The sequence below is a fragment of the Leptonotus elevatus genome, chromosome 2, assembly GCF_054856555.1.
Source record: "Leptonotus elevatus isolate MCC_2025b chromosome 2, RoL_Lele_1.0, whole genome shotgun sequence".
Classification (NCBI taxonomy): Eukaryota; Metazoa; Chordata; class Actinopteri; order Syngnathiformes; family Syngnathidae; genus Leptonotus; species Leptonotus elevatus.
In genome coordinates this window covers 22301616-22327110 of record NC_141240.1, presented here as the reverse complement: position 1 = coordinate 22327110, position 25495 = coordinate 22301616, and the positions used below count along the sequence as shown (strand labels likewise).

Here is a 25495-nt window from a genome sequence, read left to right as displayed (position 1 = left end):
TTTGCATCTTTGCCTACACTGGTGAGTTGCATTTGCGTGTTAAATAAACTCAACTTTATTATAGACAACCATAGCTGCATACAAACCTGTATATAAAGAAAAAATCGTATAGAACACAGCTAAAACAAACTATTAACAAAGACAGGAAATACAATAATAAATACTAAAACAATGGCGTCTCATGCTGAGTCGAAAGCCAAATAATAAAAATGTGTTTTAAATTAAAGTTGAAAAATGTCAAAGCGGCCCTTGCATCCTTGGATTTTTCTACATTCGGCCCTTTGGAAGGAAAAGTTTAGACCGGTGTAACGCCAGCAAAACTTTTGCTCTGAAAGTAATAGGCGGAAATCAAACGTTTTACGCCACGTAACTTGACGCAGGTAAAAAGTATTGAGGAGGCGTTCGTCCAAACCGGAAAAGAGAAAAACCAAAACAAATGAGCGATTAAATTTTCGTTCGTTGGCTGAGTTTCAGTCGGGATCGGCATAAGGCCGATTTTGCAAACTACTTTTTGACGCTTCGGGGAAGAGTTTTGCTGGCTTTCGGGGGTGAACTTGGCGGCCGCAGCCCCCGCAGTGAAGCGGCGTCGGCGGTCTGACGTACACGCGAGAGGCGGGGGACTCGCAGAGCTGTCACCGGAGCGAAGGCTAACGAGCTAGATGTTAGCACGACAGGTTAACTCACATAATACACTCCTCTTAATGGAATTTGAATTTTACTTGTCCGTTGCTTTAAAAAAACGTAACTTGCCTTTCATGAGGCACCACGAGATCACCGGTGACGACGAGGTTTGGAAGTCTGGCTAGTTTAGCTTAGCATAGCATCTAGCAACACGCAGAAGAGAACAACTCGGTCGACGTCCACACACAAACATGCTAAAGTAAACACACAACACTTGGACGTCCATTAGGTAGTGCCTAGACGCGCTATTTTGTTTTATTTTTATTTTTGGTGGACGATTAGTCTGCTTTAGTTCTTGTTCGTTTGTTTGTTTGTTTGTTTTTTGTTTTAAGTTAACACATTTTTGGGGTTCTGAGTGTTAGCATGGCCGCTGCGGATCCGGGCAGCAGCGCCTCGGAGCGGTTACGTAACAGCCGCAAGTCCGCCGACAAGCTGCTGCTCTGACAGCCGCAAACACGGACACGCGTACACACACACACACAAACACACGCTTGAGCAAACAAACAGCGAGGGAGGGAAAGAAGAGAAACAACACAAAACAACATGGAGGAGCAGTGAGGCGGCTGGTGAACACGTAACAACGAATACAGCAATTTGAGCAAGATGGATTCAAACCCGCTCATCAACGGTAAGGTGTGTGGGTGCGTCTGCGCTTGTGTGTGCATGCATATCATGGAGAGCGCAACACGTTAGTTTTCTTTGGGATGCCAAGTGTGCACTCATCACTCTTAAGGTGTGCATGATGTGATGTCAGTATTCTTACAAAGCAAGGAAGCTCTCAACTTCCATCTCCTGGTTGTTGCCGTGGCAACCGCTGCTGCCCATTTGTGTCATCAGGACTACATAATAGACTACTAGTGCGACTAGTGCGGTACTAGCACACAGTGTTACAACTAGGAATTATATCAACGGCCCTTTTCAAAATAATCATAATCGGCCAGTGTTTTGCCAGTTCTTACTTTCTCAGGAAACAGTAACTGCTGTTTGGTATTGGAGTCACTCAGAATGATGTCCTTGCTCCGTTTGTCCTCTAGATGGAACTTTGGCTCCATTCAATCACATATGTACACATCTTTTTTTTTGTGATGACGTGGTTCTGGTGTGACTGTGCACAGACACTGCCAACATTTACAACAACAATAGCAATTTACCGTGTTACATTTGTGCTGCAGGAGCTCCTGAGGATGACATTGCTTAAGCTTTTTAATATGCAGAGATGACAAATGTAAAATATTCTGCCTGTAATTCATATTTTAGTTGTAAGTGTCTTGGAATCAGAGAAGTTATTCTAATTATCTGTTTCTGAAATTAATTGGCCATTTGATTGGTTATTATATTTTTTTTCCCTGCCAAATACCAGTCTGAGAAAAAAAAATCGGTATTAGTTGTCCCTTATTTGCTACCACACAATGACAGTTTTAACATTCATGAAATTACATGTGGTTCATGAAATTACATGTGGTGCTGTCACATAATCATAACAAGAGGAAATCGGAGCGTTATGGTTGGACGGTGGAGCATTCAATTTGAGACCAGTGGTGCCAGAACCCGATGGTCCACTTAGGCTGACCCGGAGTCAGATGTACAACTGAAGTGCTTTTGAGCAGGGCAGGAAGGCTCTGTGGCTCCGTGGTCACTCGTCGACATGCAGATGATTTCCAAGATGATTGACGGGTTTGTTGCGTAAGGGCTCAGCCAATGACAATGATGCTCATTTACATGTGTGAGGAGGCTCTGTGTGTGCATGTGTCAATGTGGTATGATATTTATTTTGGGACACTGTGAGGTAATAAATCATCAACCCATCTTGTGAGCATCCCTTTTGGATTTCTGCCATGTCAGCCATGGACCCTTCGATCACGCTCTGGCAGTTCTTGCTCCACCTGCTGGAAGACCAGCGCCAGCGTCACTTGATCTCGTGGACCAGCGAGGACGGCGAGTTCAAGCTACTCGACGCCGAAGAAGTGGCTCGCCTGTGGGGCCTGCGCAAGAACAAAAACAACATGAACTACGACAAACTCAGCCGCGCGCTCAGATACTACTATGACAAGGTATTACTGACAAGTGTCGTCAATTTACTAAAATTAGGACTTAAATATATATTATGTTGATGCTGAAACTTCACAGTACTAATATTGTGATGATGACAAGATATAGCGTAGCATTGCTTTATTGGGGCCACAATAGGGACATTTGCAATCAATTAAATTACATAAATAAAAATGTGATCATATGTGTGTTTTTCCAGAACATCATCAAGAAGGTGAGCGGACAGAAGTTTGTGTACAGATTTGTGAGCCAGCCTGACCCATCCCTGCCTGACGGGACACACAATCCTGAAGACAGCCAAAGGCGGGAGAACCCAGATGGCAACAGCCAATCAAAAAGCTGCCCGTCCAAGAACGTAACACAGGTGGGTAGAGACTCACGAACCCGATTGGATGTCAAAAGCTCACATGATGAATTGATTCGTATTGATCGTCAGCCCGGCAACTCGTACAAGAGTTCTCGGAACGATTACATGAAGTCGGGCCTCTACTCCACCTTCACCATCCAGTCGCTGCAGGCCGGGCCCAACTCTCGGCCCATCAAAGCTGAACTGGTTCTGGAGCCCGTCCCCAAGCTGGATCGTGCGCCCAGAGAGGTGAGGGAGACAAGCGCGGGACAAACTTGGACGTAGCTCTCCTAAATCTCGTCTTCCTCTTCCTCCCAGGTTTCCTCTCCATCAGTCCTCGGCGATCCGTCTCGCCAGGTGATCGTCACGCATCCGTCACCGTGTGCCACTCCTGTCGTCAGCCCACAGACGGCTGCCAACACCCCCGTTCAAACACAGGTCAGTGTCATCTCAAGACGCTTTGAAGCATTTTAGGCTCGTCTTGTCCTTTTCCAGGAGTGCGTTGAAGATATACTTGTCCAAAATAATTTGGCCGATCGCTCCAAATTTGAAGCTTGTCGTTATAAAAACAATCACATTTTTGGAAAATTCAGCCCTCAAAGCCAGTTTCTCTGAGCAGCAGTGTTCATTTTGGCAAGAAATTCTAAATTAATTTTAGTTATAGTCTTTTGACTAACCATTTACTAAAATTAATTAAAATTTCAGTCATAATTTAGTAATCTGACTGTATTTTAGTTTTAATCCAATTTTAGTCGATGAAATAAAGAGCAATTTAATTTTTTCCTTCAGCATACATTTAAACTTTTATACAGAAAATTCTAACACCTGTTTGTAACTGTGATTTAACACGCAAGACACGTTCAACACAACGGTGTCTTTATTCAACTCTGTTTCAATGAAACATGTTGAACTGACAATAATATGCCGTCTTAAAACTTTGTTTTCACCTAAATAAAAAAAAAGTGAATAATTGCCTGAGAGCAATCTTACGGCTGCACAATGAATGGAAACATGTTTGAACATTAAATGAAGTGCAGTGAACAGTTTTTGAGTGGTTCTTTCCTCCCACCCGCCTTTCACTCCTTCTGATTGGATTTTGTACATTTTCGTCACTGTGTTGTTTTCGTTTTAGTCATTGACAAAATTGTCAATCAATTCAGTTATCGTCATTGTCTCAATGAATGGCTTTTGTTTTAGTTTTCCTTTCATTTCTGTCTGAAATTTATTTTCATGACGGACATTTTTCATCACTGCTGAGCAGACATGCAAACAAGTCTCCAAATGACAGTAGAAGTCTGCTTTTTTTGTTGTGAGGCAGCCATTTTAAGCAGTCAGTCAAAGGCAAACGTGCCGAGAGATTTTGTCTCATTGCCACTTACATTGAAGCACGTATATAGAGAGTTTGAAGATGTCAATTTAAAAAAAGATTTTCAATGCTAAAAATTCAGTTGAGCATTTCAATTTTGATGACTCGTCCAAAACAAAGGTACGTGAAGACTGAAATTTTGGTTTGAAGTCATTATAGGGTCATTTGCCCATTTCCAGAGGACTGTTAAATTCAAACTTGTCCTAGAGATTTGCTACCGAATTTCAAGCCACCATACCAGACAGATGGGAGCTGATGGAATTGACAAAATTTTCTGGTCAGCAAAATTTGTCGACTCTCAGTAAAAAACATAACTAAGGTTATCAAACATCTCGTGTGTGATGAATGCCTGTCACAATGTTAGTAACTGGACCTGCCTGAAATGGCGAAAACCTGTGCGCAATTGATGCAAACTTGTAGTTTAGAATTGCTTATAGATATCACAAGATGGCGGCAAAGCACTACGTAAAGCTCCTCAACTCATTTCAACATCGTCCCTTTGCCCCAAGATGCTACAAGGTGGCGCTGAATCAGCTTTTATGTTAGACAGTGCTATGGCCTAAGTGTAAAAACGGGTTAGTTACAAAAAAAATGCAAATAGGCGAATCCAGCAAACCACGACTCTGAAGTGCTAATGTGCTGACACGTTGTCCTGTTTGTCTCCCAGAATCCTCCCGGGCCTCCTTTGAGCGACCATCCCCACATTTACCTCACTGGTGTCAGGGACCCGTCCTCCCTCACCGCCCTCCTCCCGCTGGCTCCTGTCGGGGGCTCGGTCAGTCCCGGCCCGCCGCCGCAGGCGACCGTCGGCCCCCAGTCGCCACCGCAGGATGACGGCGGGTGTTTGGCCAACGTCGCCGGCTTCCCTCCGCACCAGACTCACTCTCAGCCCGTCTTGGTCATCATCAACCCTCCCCCCACGCAGCAGCGACCCGCCATGACGTCCACACCTCCCACCGTTGTCCCACCCCTAGCACGCCCGCCCCCGCCGCCCATCGTCATCAAGGAGGAGACCCTGCCGTCGGAGGAGGAGCTTCTGGAGATGGTGGGGCTGGAGGAGAAACGGGTGGAGGAGGTAAGAGCAGTCTCATCCACTGCTATAGACGTCAAAAATTAATTTGAACTATTTCTATTAGTTTCACTTTTTTTCCCACTTTTGTTAACAAGAGTATGAAAACCTAGGGGGGGGGAAATATTGTACATTTAGAAAATATATCAAATGTGATTAGTCATGAGTTAACTATTGAAGTCATGCGATTTAATCGTCCGACGCCTCAAATTTTTTAACATTTTCTTTTTTGTTTAATTACTTAATTATTTAATTATTAACTCATGACTAATCACATTTTATATCTGTTCTAAATGTACAATACATTTTTTTCTAGGTTTTCATACTCTTGTTAACCAAAGTGCAAACAAATTTGAAACAAATAGAAATAGTTCAAATACATTTTTGACGTCTATAGCCGTCAAAGGCAGTGAATGAGTTGGGACATTTTGACTTCACTGGATTGATATAAGTAAATTTAACCAACTTTGATTGATTACGTTTTCTTCCTCCCACTACTTTTCAGGCCAGGATGAATTGAGTACTGATTGGAAAATTATGTTTTGGTTGTTTTGTTTATGAGACGGCGCGCCCGCTTGTTGTAATCGTCATCTGAGCTCATGACTTGTCTTTGTGGTCTTGACCTTCCTCAGGTTCCTCAGCTCGTTTGCGGCACGGTCGACCCGCTGACGACCCTCACCATCATTGAAGCTACGTCCCTTGCCAGCACCCAGCCCAGGGAGGGGAGACCAGGAGGCGAAGGGAAGGACACACAAACAGGTAGCGAGTGAGAAAATCATGATCAATTACATTCTTCAAGAAGAAATCTTGCTTTTCGCCGACTTTATGCTGTCTGACATCAAACAAGCTTTTCCAAGTGCTAACTTGCATCAACTTCCATAGACACAGTACAAGATTCTCGCAAGGTCTTAAAAGCATTGAATATGCGAATTTGAAAATAATACCTTAAAAAGTATTGCTTTTTGGTCTTAAATAATATGCCGTATGCGGGGATTAAAATTCTCCGTCGCCCCAACAGCCTCAATTAGACGCTCATTGACTGACACAAATGTCATATGCACACAGTTTCATGGACTTGCACTGTTGTTGCACCTCGTCACAATAAGGCTGTCTTGACGGCTCTAAAATAAATGTAGGCACTTTTATTTTGTAGATGCAGCAGGAAGTGTTAAGTTAATCTTCATGATGTTTCTTCGGCCACAGTGCACAGTGGCTTGCAACGAGCAGGAGTTGACTTTAGCGAGCTTCACTAGCAGCTCGTCTGCAAGGGGCTGCATTGGTAAACCTCGACAGTCATCAAAACCCTTTTTGGCGCAATACGCCGTTTAGAAAACAAAATATGTGACCTACGTGAATCGTGTAGCGCGCGCGTGTTGGGTGTCTGCTACGTATGGCGAAGCTAACTGGTAGCAGCATCTCGGCTCACGTAAGTAAAGTGTTACTCTTCCGTCTTGCATTTGTTATCGTAATTTCATAATTACGGTGTGTGTACGTGTGCACAAAATGTGCATTGTTGAAATGTCACTCTTAAGCAAATCGTTCTGTGAGTGACTTATCTTAATTTTTTAAAGCATTAGTTTTAAATACAGTATACATTTAATAATAGTAATAGGCCTAATATATATATATATATTTTTAAAACACTCCTGCACGCAGTCCTGCTGTGATGTTCCTGACAGAAATAAAAATTAAAATAAATTGTTCAGGAAGTGAATTTCTTTATGTTAGCGCTTTGTGAAAGTGATGTGGTCAAAATATTTTTGGTGCAACTAACTTTGGCGCTGGTGCAACCAAGAAAATAAATTGGTCTCACCTAGAGCCCTGGTTTTGGTTTTTAGCCTAAATAAATAGGACGGATGAGCCGATCATTGAGAATGCAACACAGCCCCGCTCATACTGATTGAGATCTACGGCCAAAATAATCCGACAGTTCACTGAAGAGCCCCACTACACAAACGCAGTCACGCAGAATTATTATTTTTTGTTTGTTTAGTTTGTTTGTTTTTGTTCAGTGCCGCTAATTTCATATTAGACTGGAGATTTGGGGAAATATAAATTCAATAAAGCGTGGTTAATTAAACTAATTTCATTTGTACACATGCCTAGCACATACAAGTTGCCATGCTTGTTATCGGTGTTCAGTTTCCCTTGTTTTAGCCTAACATCGCCTTTACAGTCCTTGGCAAACTAGATGCCACATTGCAATATTGTCTGTAGTCCGTGTCTGCTCTGTGGTGGTGTCACGTAGCCTGCTCAATATGCTTGCATTCTTACATCCTGCACACATTCCACATTTAAATGTTCAAGAAATCATTTAATGCACATTCACACATTTTGTTTTTCCTTTGCCAATAAGGCTGTGAAAAAGGTATTATTATTATTTTTGGCAAAATAGTCTTAAATAGGTCTTTAAAAGTCTTACATTTAACTTGAAGAAACCTGTAGGAACGATGTAGTAATGATTTTTTTCTTTACAGATAACGTGAAAATAAGTGCTTCCTCTTGGAAAAATGTCCCTGTTTTGTCAGAACATGTACCGAAACGGCAACACAAATTTTGTGTGTGTTGTAGGTTCGTCCGTGCCCGCGGTGACATCATCGATCTCCGCTCCAGAAGTGATTTCTCCCAAACCCAAGAAGCCTCGAGGCTTGGAGCTGCCCTCCCTCCCCCCGGGCCTCTCCCTGGATAAGGTGATAACTGGGGCTGGGTATCGATTTGAATTTCCTCAGAATCAATTTAATTTTGAGTTCAGTTCGATTCGATTTTACCCTGATTCGATTCGCTTCAATTCAATCCAATATTGGTTAATGATGGAACATCAATTCTTCTTAAATATCAAGGACATAACAAAAACTCCTAAAACCTTAAATTCCAAATTAAGTTTTGTGGCGGCAGTAACTGGTTCAATGCTTATTATATATATAAATATTGACGTCAGCAAGGACGAGATGAAAATATGTTCATAATTCAAATTCAGTAATTGTAAATATAAATTTAAAATATTCTGAATTGTCTTAAAGTGCAATAAGTCAGGTCTTTCATAAATGCAAGAATATATTTTTCAAGAAAACAGTAAGATACAAAAAAAGATGTAATTAAAATTCTAAATTCTAAAAAGTTATTAAATAGATAATATATTTATGGTTTTATGATTCCATAACAGGCTCGAAAAGGAGATTGATTCAATATAAATGTTTAAAACCCAGCCCTATAAAAAAATTAATAAAAAAAAAACAGCCCTTGTGATAATGCCTACACTGCTCATAACACCACTTCCTGTTTTTAACTCTGGCAGGTCAACGCCGCCGTCAACAGTTTGCTGGCGCCCGGCTCGGCAACCAACACGCTGACGCCCACCGTCATCACCTCACACGCTCTGGTAAGCCAACGCTCGGCTGGAGTGCCGATGTGTCGCACACGCCACTGACCTGCTGACTTGTTTGTCTTTTTAGACTCCCGTCCTGTTGACCCCAAGTCCGCTTCCATCCACTATCCACTTCTGGAGTACGCTCAGTCCCATCGCACCTCGCTCGCCCGCCAAGCTCTCCTTCCAGGTGACTCGCAAGGAAGCCACTTCAGAATAATGTCAGCTTTTGCTATTGGCGGATATAATTGCTTATACCTGTAGTTTTACCTCAAGATCCACATCCGGCCTGCCAGAGTATTTTATGTGGCCCACTAAAGCAATTCAAGAGTTCTTGCTTTGTTCTTTTCATTTTGACAGAAAATCTACTAAAATTGCAAGTTTTGTTCACACTAACCGGTTTTACAAGCATTAACATACATTGGTCAATAAATAGTTAATCAACACTCACCATTGGAATGAATGTAAATGCCATTGGTTGTACAGTAAATTTCGCGAGTGCGCAAATTTGTCAATGGCGATTAGCGAATGGGCCCGGGCTTGACAGTATTTGTCTGTGTTTCCTCCAGTTCCCGACGAATGGCAGTAATCAGATCCACATCCCGGCTCTGAGCGTGGACGGTCTGTCCACCCCTGTGGTTCTGTCCCCTGGTCCCCAGAAGCCCTGAACGTTGTGCTTGCGCATCAGAAAGCTGCCCTGTTATTTGCACCACGTGCCAAGATGGCGGCATCGCCGTCATCCGTCGTGATGCGCACGCTCTGCGGTTGGAGTGACCCAAAAAAGGAGGACAGACATATGGGATTTTTCCTGTTTGCAGAGAAGAGGAAAATATTTTTCCCCCCAAGAGAGCTAAAGCTCCGCCTTCTTTTTAATATTCATGAGGAGGAGGCTATTTTCTCTACTTATTTATTCCCTGCGAGCTGACATCATCTTTACCGACAATTGACGATCTTCTCTTCACACTGATTGGTCTTTTTTGGGTGAGTTTTTGTCCAGGCTACGCCTCATTGGACACCATGATGAAGATGATGAACATGGCCACAGGTTCTTGTTCAGAGACATTTTGTGTTTCGGGGACACCCGAAGACGTTCCTCGAGGGCTGCCGGGGTCTCATCAGGATATTCCTGGCTTCATTCCATTTGTGGGCTTTTTGAGCTGGAGGATGGTTGCACCTTCTTAAAGCTGTGGTGTCTTTGTTTACTGGACAACTGCTTTGATGCACAATGACCCCCCCCCCCCCTCCCCACCAAAAAAAGGGTTGACCGTGACAGTTGTCTGTGGTGTTCTTGAACATATCACAGAGGACAGAAGAACACCAACAGCTGATGGTTATTTTGATGCTCATATTCTCCATGGCAACCTGACATTGACTGTTGTGTTTATATATTTATATCCACAGACATGCACAGTTGGACCATTTTGGACCCTGAGTGACACAGTGACTGTTTTTCTCCGGCATTTTGGGCAGATGGGTCATTAAATGAACCCATGGGTGCCGGGCATATAACCCTGAGGCCCCTCTACATGTGTCGATTGGATGTAAAAGATGGAAAGGCTCTAAGTCAGGGGTGGGCAAAGTAGGCACATGCGTAATTTCATTCTTCATTTGGACCCAACAAGCATTTACATTATCAAGAGTCCTGCAATGTTTGTTGCATTAATTTAGCTACATTTTCTCATTAGGTCATTAATTAATGAATTAAAACATATTTATTCATTTGTATTTTAATTGAATAATTTGTTCATGTTTTTTTTAAATAAAATAATTGGCTTATTAGAATTCATGCAATGAAATTTAAAAAAATTTACTAAAATAAACTTTGACATTCAATACAAAAATCTAAGTAAAATATACAATTAAAAATGCTTTATTAATCGGTTTCAGTTCAAATCAATTGGTTAATTATAATCTGCCCAGCTATAAATAATCATTTTAAGATGCACTGATTATTTACTATTTTAGTTTATTTCTTTAGTAACTTTTTTATGTACCTGACCTGGCCTTTCTATTCTTAAAAAAAAGAAAAGTTTGCTCACCCCTGCTTGAAAGCTCGTTCATCCTCGTCACAAAAATGAAGCTGCCAAAGATGTCCAATTAGAACCAAGTGCAGTTTACTCCCGGAGAAGAAACCTCCCCAAAAGTCGACGAGACCAGGGTGCCGTTTCCCAGTCTCCTGAACGCAGCACTAAGCCATCGCGTTCGACTGTTGTATTTTTCTAATAGAGAGCCGCTGCTTTATTTTGTCTATTGCGGGAGAACAGGAATACTACATAAAACAAAAAAAGAAGCCTTAAAGATGTCACCTGTGACGCAGCAGGATGTGATGTTAGGATTGGTGCCCCCCCGACCCCCGACCCCCTTGCGGGCATGGTCCACACTAAGCCATTCATTACAGAACATTTTGGACGAACTTTTCCTTTCACCAGCAGAACAGGAAGAATGTTTTTATACTGATGACGTCACATGGGAGCCTCTCTGGGAGTGGCTGTTTTGGTTTCATTACCGCTATTTTGTGGGTGTTTTCCTTGCGGGATGGCGATGAATCGCGGAGGTGCTTTACAGTGATATGATCTTTCCTCCAGTCTTGTCTTTTGTGTACCAAGATAAACGTGGCGTAGAAACGGGGGTAATGGTGTATAAATTGATGCAACTTGTGGCCCCGCCCTTCCTTTCCTGCCGTTGGTGAGGAGTTTATTGACGTAAAAAGGGCGGGAATTTATTTTTCTGAAACTTGTTATTCGTATTTACTGGATATATAAAGAGGACAAATTATTTTTTATGGGTGGTATTTCGCCCCCTCCCCCCTCGTGTTTGTTAATGTTGTACAGATGTCTGTTTTTCTATTACATGTACATACATACACACACACACGTACAAACACAAGCACTTATGGGGTGAACTGTAATTAAAGTGTCCCATTCAAACTGATGAGCCATCTCTTGCATCGTTTCTTATTGTTTTGTTTTCATTTCTGCATTTTTAGCACTTTTAAACATTTCAGATCAAGTTGAGTTAAAAGTAGTTTCTAGTCGGGGGCAGGAGTGTTTAAAGTTTCTAAGTATTTTATTTACATATCAGAAAAAGAATATCCAAGCCTAAAATCCCCTAAGATCCCCATTTTCAAGTGACTATAGCTGTTAAAAAAATAGACAAGATCTAAGCAAGAAGCCCAGCTTGCCAATATCCAAAGAAATTCTAAATAAAATATACTGGGCCACATCAAATATTCCACAAAAAAAGGGGTTCATATGCAAGTACAGTATTTAAAAAAGTACAACTAATCCATCCAGTTTTCTATTTTTTTGTATTATTATTAATAACAGTTCAGAACATTGATGGTTCTTTAGGATGTGAACACAACTGGTACTTAACATACATTTAGTTGAATAATGATGTCTGATTTGATTTCTCTGCATTCAAAACATGTCGGGGTGCCCCTGTGCTAACAGAAAAACATCTTGTCTGCTGTTCAGCTGTTATACTGTGCAAGCTGTACTCAACTCAACTTTATTTATAGAGCACTTTAAAAACAACCATTGCTGCTTACACTTTACACGCAGTAAAATCAGACACACAAAAACAAAGACAGTTAAAACAAGAAATAACTAAAGCAGTAAACACCATAAAACACTAAAACAATGCACAGTCAAAAGTTTATGTTTTAAAGCTGCTCTAACAATTTGCCCAAATATATCCTTTTTTATTTGACCATTTATGACTCAAGCGCCTTCTATTTAGCAAATTAACACTTAGCGGTTCCTGCAAGCCACTGGTCAATAGTTTTCAGACTGAATTCGGGTTCGAATTTCCCGCCCTCTGTCTGGAATGTAACATGAGCTATGGACTATATGCCACGAAAGACGCGGGACTTCAACTTTGTTTCCGGTTTGCGACTTGTGGGCCTCGTCCCAGTACTTGCGCTTCTGCCTTTGTGCCCCTCGGTTGCGCGTTCCCGTCGACGGGTGCGAGGCTGCGAGTGTGTAGTGTCTGTCTCAGTGTCTGAAGCATTTCAGATAGCCGAGACGCCCTCCCGCTCATCGTTGGGGGGGGGGGGGGGGGCGTAGGGGCGTTGGTGCGAGTGTTGGAACGCGGCCAGCAGTGGCCGCAAACGGCGCTGATGTGTAAAACCCGGAAGTCGGAAGTTCTGTACGTGAGATGGGAGTCTACAGTTTCATTTTTTTTCAGCCACATATGGCAGTAGTGATTCGAAATTCAATTTCGTGCATTGAGCATCTTTAAAAACAAATAAATGAATCTTAAAATGAACTCTAAAACATACACGATGCCAGTGCAAGGAGAGCAGAATGAGCACCACTTTGAAAGTGAGCAGCAGACTTAAAGGGCCTCAAAATCTTGCCAGTCATACTAAAGACGGATCCTAATTCTTTCCACTTTATTATTGGCCACATGGGGGCGTCATTTCATCAATATTGTCCATGATTAATGACGTTCGTGAATGTACGGAGCCATGTACTGTCAAATAATTTCCCCAGCTCCAGAAGAAGCATAATTCAGTAGAAAATGTGGAGGGATTTCCAAGGCACAGCCAAGAGCTCCCGTATTGTCGGTCTGTGCATAATGCAATGTTTGTCTTCCACTGAGCTCTGTCACAAAATCAATGTGAAAATTATTCTGCTCATGCCTGTTTTTTTTGTCTTCGTTCTTTGTTTATGCTAAAACTGTTTTCAGTTGCTAAGTTGTTGACACTGACTGTGCTTTTATAAAGTAGCTCCTCTGTGTTCACATCCATGTTTTCATGGCAAAGGTGCACATCATTAAAACAATCTTCTTTTTTTTCCATTTCAAAAACATTGCCATTAATCAATAAAAGTGATTAATGGCCGCATCCTCGCTCACAGCCTTTGCGATGCAGGCTATGTGTGTGAAAAGGCCGCACATAAAGGCCGCTGCTGCTGTTTTGCTGATACCGTGAGCAGCGAGCCCTGTGCTGTGTTCTGATCAATAGTGATGAACATGTCAAAAGCAGACAACAATAAGTGGCCATCACACCCGCGTCGCCATACATAACCAGATTTGAGCTCGTAAAAACACATTTGTATGACAATACTTTGTGCTGTGCCATCACACAGCTACTTAATATAAAAGGACGGCGCAACCAAGAGTGCCCATTGAGCATTAGTCAGGCTCACCGAGAGAACAATGGGAAAGGTAAGTTGAGTTTGTTAGCTTGCAAAAAGGATATAATACACGGTGCGCATGTCCGACCGTGTCTTCGCAGATCATTTTCTACGAGGATCGAAATTTTCAAGGTCGGCACCACGAGTGCGTGAGCGATTGCGCTGACCTGCATCCCTACTTCAACCGCTGCAACTCCATCCGGGTGGAGAGCGGCTGCTTCATGGTGTACGAAAGGCCCCACTACCTGGGCCACCAGTACTTCCTGCGCCGAGGGGAGTACTCGGACAACCAGCGCATGATCGGCATCAACGACTGCATCCGCTCGTGTCGTATGATTCCGCTGGTGAGTTTGGAGTAAAATCACTGGACCTGGCCAAAGGAGACATATGATGCATTTTCTTTCTGTTTACAATTGAATGCAAAGCTAGTTCTTTTTTGTAGCACTATTCATATTTATTATACTGTTGGGCCAATGGCCAGTCCAACTTTTGTTACCATGACGACGGTGTGTGGGTAAAAAATGAAGTATTTTAACTCATGGATGCAGCAGTTGATAGACAACTGTAATGGTGCAACAATTAATCGATTGATTGTCAAGTCATTGATTATCAAGTAATCCATAACTGTTTTGATAATCAAATCATTTAGATACCTTGTTTAATTAAACATATTTCAAATCCTCGGAATTCCAGCTGCTAAACAGTAACTATTGTCAAATATCGGTCGTTCTGCATGACAGCAGATTATCTTTGTGATGTTTCAAAATAAGACATTTGCAAACATCTGCTTTTACTTTGGAAAACAATCGACATTTTTGCCTTGGTTCTGACATGTTACAGACCAAACCAGTAACTGAATCATTATTCATTTATGGTGTAAATTTGAAATAATGTCCCGTTTTGGAACAAAGGAATAGATTGATTGACAAATTAATCAATTAGTTGCAAGCCCACTCTATGTTTTGTATGTGGCATGTGGACACATCTCTAAACACAAATAATGTCTTCTGGCTATACTGCCACAAAGTTGTCAGCCTCACAGAACAATCAGGTATGTGTCACTTATCAGACGCTAATGCTGTTAGCTAATCGGTTGTTGGTGTTTCCACTTTTGGTTTGTCCCATGAGGGGTCATCACAGTGAGTCATTTGCATGATTTATTTGGTAAAGTTTTTTCACTGGACGCTCTTCCTGATACAAGTCCCACACGTACTCATGTGTACAAGTACCTCATGTACAACTAAGCTAAGGCTAACAGCTAACACACACTCTGTTTTTATATTTTACAATATGGGACCATTTTTAAAATAAATCTTTGTAGCCAGCAGTCGAACTATTTTTTGCACTGACTCTCGTGACTGGTAAAATAATTGAACCTGTCTCTTCCGCAGCACCGAAGCTCCTACAAAATCCGATTGTACGAGCGGCCGGACATGAGCGGCCAAATTCAGGAGGTGAGCGACGACTGCCCCAACGTCCTGGACCGCCTGCGTATGTCTGACGTAAATTCGTGCAACGTCGTCGACGGCCACTGGCTGCTGTACGACCAACCCAACTACAGAGGTCGGACCTTCTACCTGAGGCCCGGCGAGTACCCCCGGTTCAGCGACTGGGGAGGCGCCAGCCCCAGGATCGGCTCGCTAAGGCGAATCACTGACTCCATCTAGGACCTCATTCCTTTCTCCCTGTTCTCAATAAACATGCTTGACTTAACGCTCCGGTCTTGATCGATTTTACTACTACTCCCCTTTCTGTACAGTGGTACCTTGAGAAACATGCATTTCAAGTTTTCCATTTAAGACACCAGCCATGATTTGTGATGCAAGGTTATTTTAGTTAACGAAAACTAACGGGAAAAAACTAAAACAAAAATAAAAACAACATTTTAGTTGACAAAATAAAATAAAAACGAAAATGCTTCTTTTTTTTTTTTAAAGAAAGAAAACTTAACTGAAACTACTATGATTTTAGCGAACATGTCCTTCTTTTTAGTTTTTGGTAATTCATTTTATACATGAGCTTTTGGGGATGATTTTGAATGGGATTTTAAGTATATTTATTTCGATATTAACTGGAATAAAGACGTTTGAAAGTGTGTCAATCAGAAGTGATGTCATCTAGCAGCAGCCAATAGAAAAGCACCTTCAGAAGACGTCATTCCTAAGCGACAAATTTGCCTGCTTGACTTTTGGTTCCAATGGCGCGGCTAGCCCCGCTTTTTCATTAACTCAGCCGAAATGCAACGATAGGTAAGAAATGTGTTACTTTTTTCATTTTACCATGGTGTTTATTAAATATTGCGCACACATTGAAAAAGAAAAAGAAAACTAATATTGAAACTAACTAAAACTATGCATTTTTTTAAACTAAAATTAATAAAAACTAACAGAACTACCTTGAAAACTAATTAAAACTAACTAAATTTAAAAAACAAAACTCAAAACGAAATAAAAACGGACTAAAATGAAAATTCCAAAACTATAATAACCCTCTTTGTGAGTGAACAATTCTTCAAAAGTGAGGCTTCAAACTGTTTAATTCCACTCCCAGTTAAAGTTCACTGTCAAACTAAACATGATATGGCACATACGCACATGGCAGAGGTCTGTTTTGATGAATTGCAGTTATAATTATTTAATAAAAATTACAGGTTTCTTCCTGAAAACATAATTAAGCATATCATTTATTCATATATATAAGACAAGTTCTAAAATGTTTGAAGTCTTCTTGTTTATGTTTAACAAATTTAAAACATCATAAATCATGCTGTTTCTACTAAGTACTGTCTCAAATGTTCTCCAATTTCAATACTGCAAATCTATAGCATCGTATGCCGAGAAACGTTTCTTGGGAGGAGCAATATGGCGGCCTCGCTGCTTCAAAAGTCTTGGCCTATCAGCTTTCCAGTCATATATTCAGATCAGTGTGGGGAAACTCATAAATCCTTTAAGCAAGTGATATTTGGATAAACAATACAGCTACAGTAGACAATTGTTGTGGAATTTTTAGCAGTTCGGCGAGATGGATAAAACAGTCTGGAAAACAATGTGTCTTTTGTATCTGCTGTTAATACACACTGGTTTCCAAAGGGTTTTAACACAGTTGCAGGTGAGAGATTATCTTGGCATTAAGGTCACAAAGCACTGTTCATATCACCCAGCCAGCGGAGGCGCTGTTGAGAGAGAAAATGGCAAACTTAAAAACAAACTAGCTAGCACTAAAAGTGCTGTGAGGAAACAGACCTCTCCGAAGGCCCTGCCTATATTGTGTTGATGTACATGCGAATGAGGAAGCGGACACGCTCCAAGCTCAGCACATATGAAGTGATCTTCGCCGCCCGGCTTCATATTGGTCTGGAACCGCCGAACAAACCTCCGCCGTCTATAACATTGTGTGAAGATGCTGTCATATTGTACTAATCTGTCCTCAGCTTTGTCTAATGTGAGACACCCGCATTGGGCCCGCTGCACACCTTCCCACCCGGTGACTAAGTGTTGTTGAAGGACTTCCGTAGAAAAAATTCCAAAGGGGGAAAATAATTATTCAACACATAATAACATTAGTTTTTAGCCTACTCACTGTATTGTGGACGCCTTTATTTCCATTAACAAAGATCTTTTCATTCCTTGTACATGAAGCAATACCAAAGTGACCTTGAACTGATAAGCTTGCTCGGAACAGACTGCTTGCCTTCCTGCCTCTCTTTTCCTCCCAAATTCCTAACTAGGCAGCATAAAGAATCTTCCCGTGATTCTCACTGCACACTCTCTCACAGACCACGATCTTGTAGACTGCTCTGTTAGACTTTTGTACATTTGAAGCTTCAAATATAAAGAAACCCAAAAGACAAATTGTGTTTCTTTCATCTCGCCAAACTGCTGACAATTCCACAACTTTATAATAATTATTTTTATTTCTTTTTAATGATGTCATTACCATATTTTTATATAAAGTACAATAAAAGAGTGCTATTTTCTATATCTTATTTTCATTACAAAATGTTTGTTTTTGTGTGTGTGTGGAGGTTGGAACAGATTAATGGCATTTCCATTCATTTCAAAGGGGAAAGATGATTTGAAAACAAATGTTCCGAGAACAAATTAAACTTGTATCTCAAGGCACCATTGTGTCGCTAGTTTTGTGTTTGTGTTTTTGAGAACCTTGATCACACCAAGCAAAAGTAGTCACTGTGAATTTTTATTCTGGTGTTTATTAACAGTCATCCATTTGTGTGAAGATCATGAAGGCCTTTCTCCTACAGGTTGATCCGTTTGATGGAACCCACCCTCGGACTGGAGCTCCCCCATTCGTTAAAGCGCCTGTATTTCCCGGGGCGCACCAGATACTGACGCCCCCTGTAGTGGGGGTGCTCGTAGAGAATCCAGTGGCTTTCCAGATCGTGGCAGGAGTAGATTTCGTTTTGGTGGAAGCGTTCGTACACAGAAGGGCAGTCGTCGGTCAGTTCCATCGCTTGACCCTTGAACTCAGGGCGCTCGTAGATGACAAGTCTGTGAGAACCTTGAAGCTGAGCAAACCCAAAAAAATGATACATTAGTAGATGTCGCAATGTAGTCTTAGTGGTGATATATTTAGCATTTAAGCATTTATTAAATTTCCTACTAGTGTGCTGCATTGTATTTGTACTAGTACATTTTTTTTGTCATCACTAATAAGACAGTTAACCACACTCGTTCACATCTGTGAACGCTACTAGTTCTACAAGTGAAGCACTCGATGTTAACTAGTAAAGTGTTGTAATGTCACTAGTAGTACTAGTAGCACACAGTTGTCAACTAGTGCATATTATGGCATCACGAGTTATCTTACTAGTGTGCCAAAATTGTCCTACTAGTGTGCAGTAATTGTCACTAGAAATAAATCATTGTTCTATTTGCTGCACCCTACTTATTCAATTGGTTCAGTGCACTAGTAGAAAAACTTACTAGTGAAGTCTTTTCCAATAACTGGCAATAACATACAACATTTTTCTAACTGGAAGAACACTAGGACGCACTAGTAGAAGGGCACTATTTCTTTCTAGTGGCTGTTGTTCCTTTGCTGTGCACTAGTTTACATCTGTGTGCTACTAGTACAACTCATGGAGCACTAACTGGTATAATTTTATAATTTTAGAGTACTACCGGTGGAGTGCACAATTTTGCTTCACTATTAAAATGTAGTGCGCACTGGTCATTCTACTAGTGCACAGAAATGTCATGTAGTAGTGGAAGTCAGTAGTGGGGGGAAAAAACTCCAGTAAAGCAGTCATTCTACTAGTCAGCTCAATTGTTCTACTAGTGAGGACAATGTATATACTAGTACGAGCTTAATCTTATGCAGAAAAGATGCTCAAACAGCTTTGCATATTAGTGGGAAAAACTTTACTAGTAGGCTAAGCCACAGTCATTCTACTATTGCATCCTAGTCATTACCCTAGTACTGAACTGTCTTACTAGTGAAGACAAAGTGCATACTAGCGCATGGACCGTAAACTGATATCAAATAGATGCTCAAATGGCTTATATGTATAGTAATGGGAAAAAAAATCTCCCTAGAAGACTAGTTGTCTAGTGCATCGTAGTCATTCTACTAATACGCCCTAGTCGTTTTACTAGTCAGGTAAATTGTCTTAAGGAGTGTAATAGTACGTGGACCTCAAGGGACAAAGAGCGTACGAGTGCATGGCCAATTCAGAGAACTAGTAGCATTATGGAATACATGCTTAGATGGCTTGGTTCCCTGCCGAAATTTACCTTAGGAATCACGTGGCAGGATCTAACGCAGTCGTTAAATCCCATCCAGCGTTGGTAGTCCGGATAGTCGCCTTTCCTCAGAAAGTACTGATAACCCGAAAAGTTTGGTTTCTCGTACACCATCCATTCTCCGCTTTCCACCCTGATGGAGTTGCAGCGACTGAAGTGCGAGTGCAGGTCGGAACATTCACTGCTGCACTCGTAGGAGCGACCCTGGAAATTTCGATCCTCGTAAAAGGTAATCTACAAGCAGACGGGAGCGAGAAAAGTTCAATAAAATCCAGAACCTGAATCAGGACGGGATGGTACGGCGTTACGTTGGACATGACCGGGGAATAACCCCGAAAGAAACACAGCAAAAGCCTCACCTTGCCCATTGTGTCACTGACCCGGTCACAGTCACACTACAGCCGTCGCTTCTGGCTCTTTATAACCCGCCGTTGACCTGTGTCATTGTCTGTTGTGACAATGACAAGGGCAGGTCAGCACTTTGCCACCAACAATACATATTTTTGCCTTTTCTGAGCTTGTGGAGCTTTTTTGCTTTACCTTTGCCAAAGCTGTCTATACTGTTGCTACAGTATAGCAAGAATCAGACTCTTATCCGCACCCTCCAAAAGTTATTCACCCACTGAGCAAACCGCCGTAGAAACAACGTTGTTTCTACGTAACGGCCATACGTAGATAAGATGTCATTTCAACGTACTTTAGCGATATCTATAAGACGCCTGTGCAAAGTTGAAATCGGCTTCAAAATAGGTTACTTAAGTTTTTAGCTAGACAGCTAACTATCCCTACAACCCGTAAATGAATCTTCTTTGGATGCTGCAATTTATAGAACAGCTTGGTGGTGTTGTTATATCAATTCTCAAGCGAGGTGGTGATGACACGAGCCTGACATCTGTTAAATTAGGCCGTCCTTCGGCCGAAGAGAATGTCCGAGACTCGGAGCCTGTTAACTCGCAAGCTAGCTGGTGGCTAATGCTTCTCGTTCCAGTGTGTACAATGACCCCATGAGATATATTCCAGCCAAAAGAGGCACAGGTATATTTTCATGGCTAAAACATGTAAAACTTGTCAAATGTAAAAGCCAGGGACTTCATTTTTTAAAAACTACTCTTTGACGTATAGGCTACCGATTTACAATAAACTCCCCTCCCTCGCAGGTTCTGGGTTTGTGGTCCCGCTATTTTGTGGATTTGTTAGTTCAGCAATAACTTAGTATTGCTGTTGTTTTTTGGACGTAATTCCACTTTTCACTGTATACACATAATACACATTATAGTTCAACGTTATGTTCATTTCAAAGAAGAAGGATAATTTTTCCACTTCATAGGATTTGTTTACTGGCAGGTTTGGGGAGTAATGGAATACATGTACCGCCGTTACGTAATGTTAAGTTATTAACATTGTTTTTCAGTTTCAATTTATATTTTAGCCGTTTTGGATTTAGTTAACTCAGTATGGCTCAAAGAATAGCATTCTTATGTGTCTCACACTCCTGAGAAAATAAGGGAGTATATGTGTCTGGTATCTGTCTCTTCCGAAAGAGACAGGCTGATGTATGATTGTTTTTCTCTAATCTGATTTATAGCTATGGGAACTCGGAGAGGGAGTAGAGAGGGATTCTCTTTGTTTATACTGAGTTGTGGCCGGGTGTGTTGTGGGCTGATGGGAGGAGACTTCTAGTCTCCCACTTTTCTGAATAAGTATTGATGCACCACGTTGGAGAGACAGACAACCTGATAGAACACGGCTTCAGTGTCATCAGCTTTTTGTCCTCAGAAGCTTCTGATAATTAATAAATACCTTTGCAAGGGGACTTCTTCACCAGAATCTCACCATTCAGTTAATTGAACACGCAAAGAGTACAATACTTAATATTATCTACTCTAACAAATGGTGACCGCCGACGCTGAATTATAACGAATGGTCTCCTCCGCTGAATTCCAACGGATGGTGGTATTTTGACGTGGAGCTAGATGCGGCGTTCAAGGACGGGCGGAACTTCTAGGCCTAAATAAATAAAGTACGGTAAGTGGAGACTGTTATCCACGTAGAGAGGTTCTGTCTGTTTGGGTCCGCTGCAGCTGGTTTTTCGTCTTCCAAATTGTCTAAATTTTAAATGAGATCTGTGTGAACAAGTTATAGTTTGATGTCGTTAGAGAGTTGATAATTCCGACGATATTGAACTAAACACGTCGTGGGGTGGTGCATTTTTTAGTGACGTAAATGCAGACCGAGAGAAAAAGTTTTTTTTTGTACAGGAAGAAATAGCGGTTAATTTTTTGATTTATTTTGTTTTTTGTCAACGCTATGAAGAATCCTTAGACCATAATATATATTGAAGATTATGGTATGCGCTCTGCTTTTTTAGCAGTTTTGGCCGATTTGAGGACGAGTAGAATATTTGTTCATGGCTCTTATTGAAAAAGTCCTCGTGACACGTAATATTTTTTTTTTTTGAAAAAAGCGCCTGTTTGAAATTGAACAGTATAAGGGGTCCAGGTTGATTACGGTAATAATTGGATTTGTATTACTGTATTTGCAATCGAGAGATTACGTGTAACTTTTATTTTGTTGGCGCTTCTACAATATGTAGTTTTGAGGTCAGGATTCCCGTTTGAATTCCTTTTGTTCCACGGTTGAATTCGTTGGTGCGTGACAATTTCTTTAAAAAATGAGCGCCTTGCAAAAATTTTGCAATATATGGAGAACAGTTTAGCTCGGCGGGATTGGGTAACCGCTGTGTATAAACGAGAGGTCACGTAATTCTTATGTGTGTCTGTGTGTGGCCATATGTGTTAACATATTGAACTATTAATACTAAAAGTGAGACGTCACTGTATTGAAACCGAAAGTAAAAATAGTCTATAAACAAAATGGAGGCGATTTCGACCCGGATACAGAATGGTTTGTCCTGAATGCGCTTCCGGTTCAGCGGAAAAATAAAAGCGTCGATGAACAATGAAAAAACGAACTATGGATCGATTGTATAAAAAGCTTTCGCTGGACAAAATGGTATGTCAGACTTTTGTATTTTCTTTGTTGGTAATGATGTAGTGGCTGAATTTGATGCTAAAATGACTCCGCCATTTTTGGAGCAGTTTACGGGTGGTTTGTTCGAAGTTAACCCGTTTACTGAAATCACCGTATAAAACTGCGGTTTAAATGCTATAAGATTTGTAGACAACGAATTGATAGAATAACCGTTTATTATTTTATAATGACTAAAGAGTGTGTGCGTATGCATTTGAGTGTGTGACCTGGCTTTTAAGAGGTGGGGGCTATTTTTGTGATTGTGAGTGAGAAATGTGCATATGGGGATTTTGTTTGTTTTTCTTCAATATTTTAACTAAGTTTGGTGTTGTTTTGTGTGAGATGAGACTGTTGTGATAGTGGCGTTTGTTTTATTAATGGGAATGGGATAAAATAGGTTTTGCGATTTATAATGTTAAGATCCCCCCCCCCCCTTTTCTAGGTTAGTTGTCTAGTCAAGTGCCTTTTCTTGGGCAATCATTCCACGAACAGTCACATTTTCGGGCAGAATAATCCCGTGACAAATCGAAGAATTTGGGTAGTCTACCCCAGATTCTTAAAGAAGAGAAAGAACTATTGCGTCACTTTTTTCATTCAACAAAACTTATATTACACACATTCGTCTGCCGATACATTGCGACACTTTTTAATGAACAACATTTTATGTTAAGCCTCACATATGCTATGCTTATTCCACTAAAAATCTTTTAAATGTATCAAATTGTTTTTTAATGTCATATTATTGCTAAACTACCTCCTCTTTTGCTAAAGGGATGTTTTAAGGATAATTATTTTTATCACACAACCATTGAAAAAAATGTTTTAATGTGTTGAGCTCTTATGAGCTCAAATGAGGGATTGTTAAGTTATTAACATTGTTTTTCAGTTTCAATTTATATTTTAGCCGTTTTGGATTTAGTTAACTTAGTATGGCTCAAAGAATAGCATTCTTATGTGTCTCACACTCCTGAGAAAATAAGGGAGTATATGTGTCTGGTATCTGTCTCTTCCGAAAGAGACAGGCTGATGTATGATTGTTTTTCTCTAATCTGATTTATAGCTATGGGAACTCGGAGAGGGAGTAGAGAGGGATTCTCTTTGTTTATACTGAGTTGTGGCCGGGTGTGTTGTGGGCTGATGGGAGGAGACTTCTAGTCTCCCACTTTTCTGAATAAGTATTGATGCACCACGTTGGAGAGACAGACAACCTGATAGAACACGGCTTCAGTGTCATCAGCTTTTTGTCCTCAGAAGCTTCTGATAATTAATAAATACCTTTGCAAGGGGACTTCTTCACCAGAATCTCACCATTCAGTTAATTGAACACGCAAAGAGTACAATACTTAATATTATCTACTCTAACAGTAATCAGATTACAAATTTTTTTAACTGTGTCATGCTACAGTTACAAGAAAAAACATATAATCAGATTACAGGTACATTTATTAAAAATGCGGATTATTTCGAGGGATTACAATTCCTACGATGACAGAGAGAGAAGGAGAGAGAGAGAGAGAGTAAGAGACTTGTCGACGTTGTGTTAGGCACATGGCCTTTTTAACTCATTTGCTCTCAAAAATGTATGAATACGTTCTATTTTAAATGTTTTAAGTGTCCCAAAGACTTATTTATACGTTAAAAACAAAAGTTTTTTAATGCTCGAGCATACAGAAGGGTTTGATGCAGCCTCTCAACTGCAAAGAACAGTTGAAGAAATGGTAGTATTACACAAACGGCTAGCAGGTGGCAGCATAGCATAGGAAATGAACCAGGACCATGTTGAAAAAAGCCTCAATTACTCAGAATTCTAAATAGATTTGTGAATGATGATGAAACTTAGCTATACTCTAATGCAAATTTCTGCAAAAGGGAAACGGATAGAAATATACTTTTTATACTTTACTCTTTCTTTTGGTAGGTTCCATGTTTTTATAGCAATAGAACACAATATTCTGTGGGTCTTGCAAAATCAGTCAAAATCCAGTAAAACAACCGGGAGTGAAGGGGATTGCTTTAGTGAAAATGGCTGGGAGTGAATGAATTATTAAAAGGGTTCACGGACGAAAGGAGGAAGTAAGTGGCGACCGGTATTTACGGTTTGGAACATACTTGTCTTGCTGAAGGACCGATTTATCTTTAATAAAGAAAAAGTTTCAGCTAAGAGTTGATCCTGCGGCATGCTACGCTGAACTTCTTGCTAGCTGCCGCTACAACAACATGTGAGTTACATCTTCCGAACAAATATCCCTTCCACCAACTCACCATACACAATATGGCTAAACTCGTGACTGAGAATGTCTGGACCCAGCACATTTGAGAACTTTTCTTTAGAAGAGCAACAAGAACACACAAGCCAACGTTTTCTTCATCATATCTGAGGTAAGATGTTAAAATTCTACACACTTCACATTTTCATAAATATATGATTGTGTCTTTTCATAGGACAACACACCAATGATTCGTGGACAGTTTCACTTAGGGGTGTACTCGCTTTTGTTGACACTGGTTTAGACAGTAACGGCTGTGTGTTGATTTATTGTGTATACTGCTAGCCTAGAATCTGCCTCATGGTTCGTTCTGGAGAACTTTTTCATTATGGCATAGCATTTGCACTGTACTGTATTTTATACTGATTAAACACATTTTATCTATTGGAAGAAAACAAGAGGAGTGCTCACCAAGCAGCA

General features: G+C 40.8%; 3 protein-coding genes across 5 annotated transcripts; 2 read left to right on the top strand and 1 right to left on the bottom strand.

Annotated features, from left to right (window-relative positions):
- The first annotated feature begins 370 nt into the window (after positions 1 to 370).
- On the top strand, positions 371 to 11806 carry elk1 (ETS transcription factor ELK1). Of its 3 annotated transcripts, none has more exons than XM_086067308.1 (11): positions 371 to 1309; positions 2524 to 2732; positions 2930 to 3094; positions 3167 to 3325; positions 3395 to 3514; positions 5110 to 5517; positions 6144 to 6270; positions 8083 to 8201; positions 8807 to 8890; positions 8964 to 9065; positions 9445 to 11806. In XM_086067308.1, exons 1-11 carry the CDS (start codon positions 1285 to 1287, stop codon positions 9541 to 9543), a joined length of 1617 nt encoding a protein of 538 aa, XP_085923434.1. In that variant the 5' UTR covers positions 371 to 1284; the 3' UTR covers positions 9544 to 11806. The 3 variants fall into 3 exon arrangements, with proteins under 3 accessions (XP_085923434.1, XP_085923435.1, XP_085923433.1); XM_086067309.1 differs by having other exon boundaries at positions 371 to 1314; XM_086067307.1 differs by having other exon boundaries at positions 2930 to 3325.
- A 2100-nt stretch (positions 11807 to 13906) lies between these two features.
- On the top strand, positions 13907 to 15729 carry LOC147178909 (gamma-crystallin M2-like). Its single transcript, XM_086067323.1, has 3 exons — positions 13907 to 14047; positions 14118 to 14360; positions 15408 to 15729. Exons 1-3 carry the CDS (start codon positions 14039 to 14041, stop codon positions 15681 to 15683), a joined length of 528 nt encoding a protein of 175 aa, XP_085923449.1. The 5' UTR covers positions 13907 to 14038; the 3' UTR covers positions 15684 to 15729.
- A 2471-nt stretch (positions 15730 to 18200) lies between these two features.
- Positions 18201 to 20250, bottom strand: LOC147178908 (gamma-crystallin M2-like). Its single transcript, XM_086067324.1, has 3 exons — positions 20138 to 20250; positions 19770 to 20012; positions 18201 to 18541 (listed from the first exon to the last, which is right to left on the bottom strand). Exons 1-3 carry the CDS (start codon positions 20144 to 20146, stop codon positions 18272 to 18274), a joined length of 522 nt encoding a protein of 173 aa, XP_085923450.1. The 5' UTR covers positions 20147 to 20250; the 3' UTR covers positions 18201 to 18271.
- Between the last annotated feature and the right edge of the window lie 5245 nt (positions 20251 to 25495).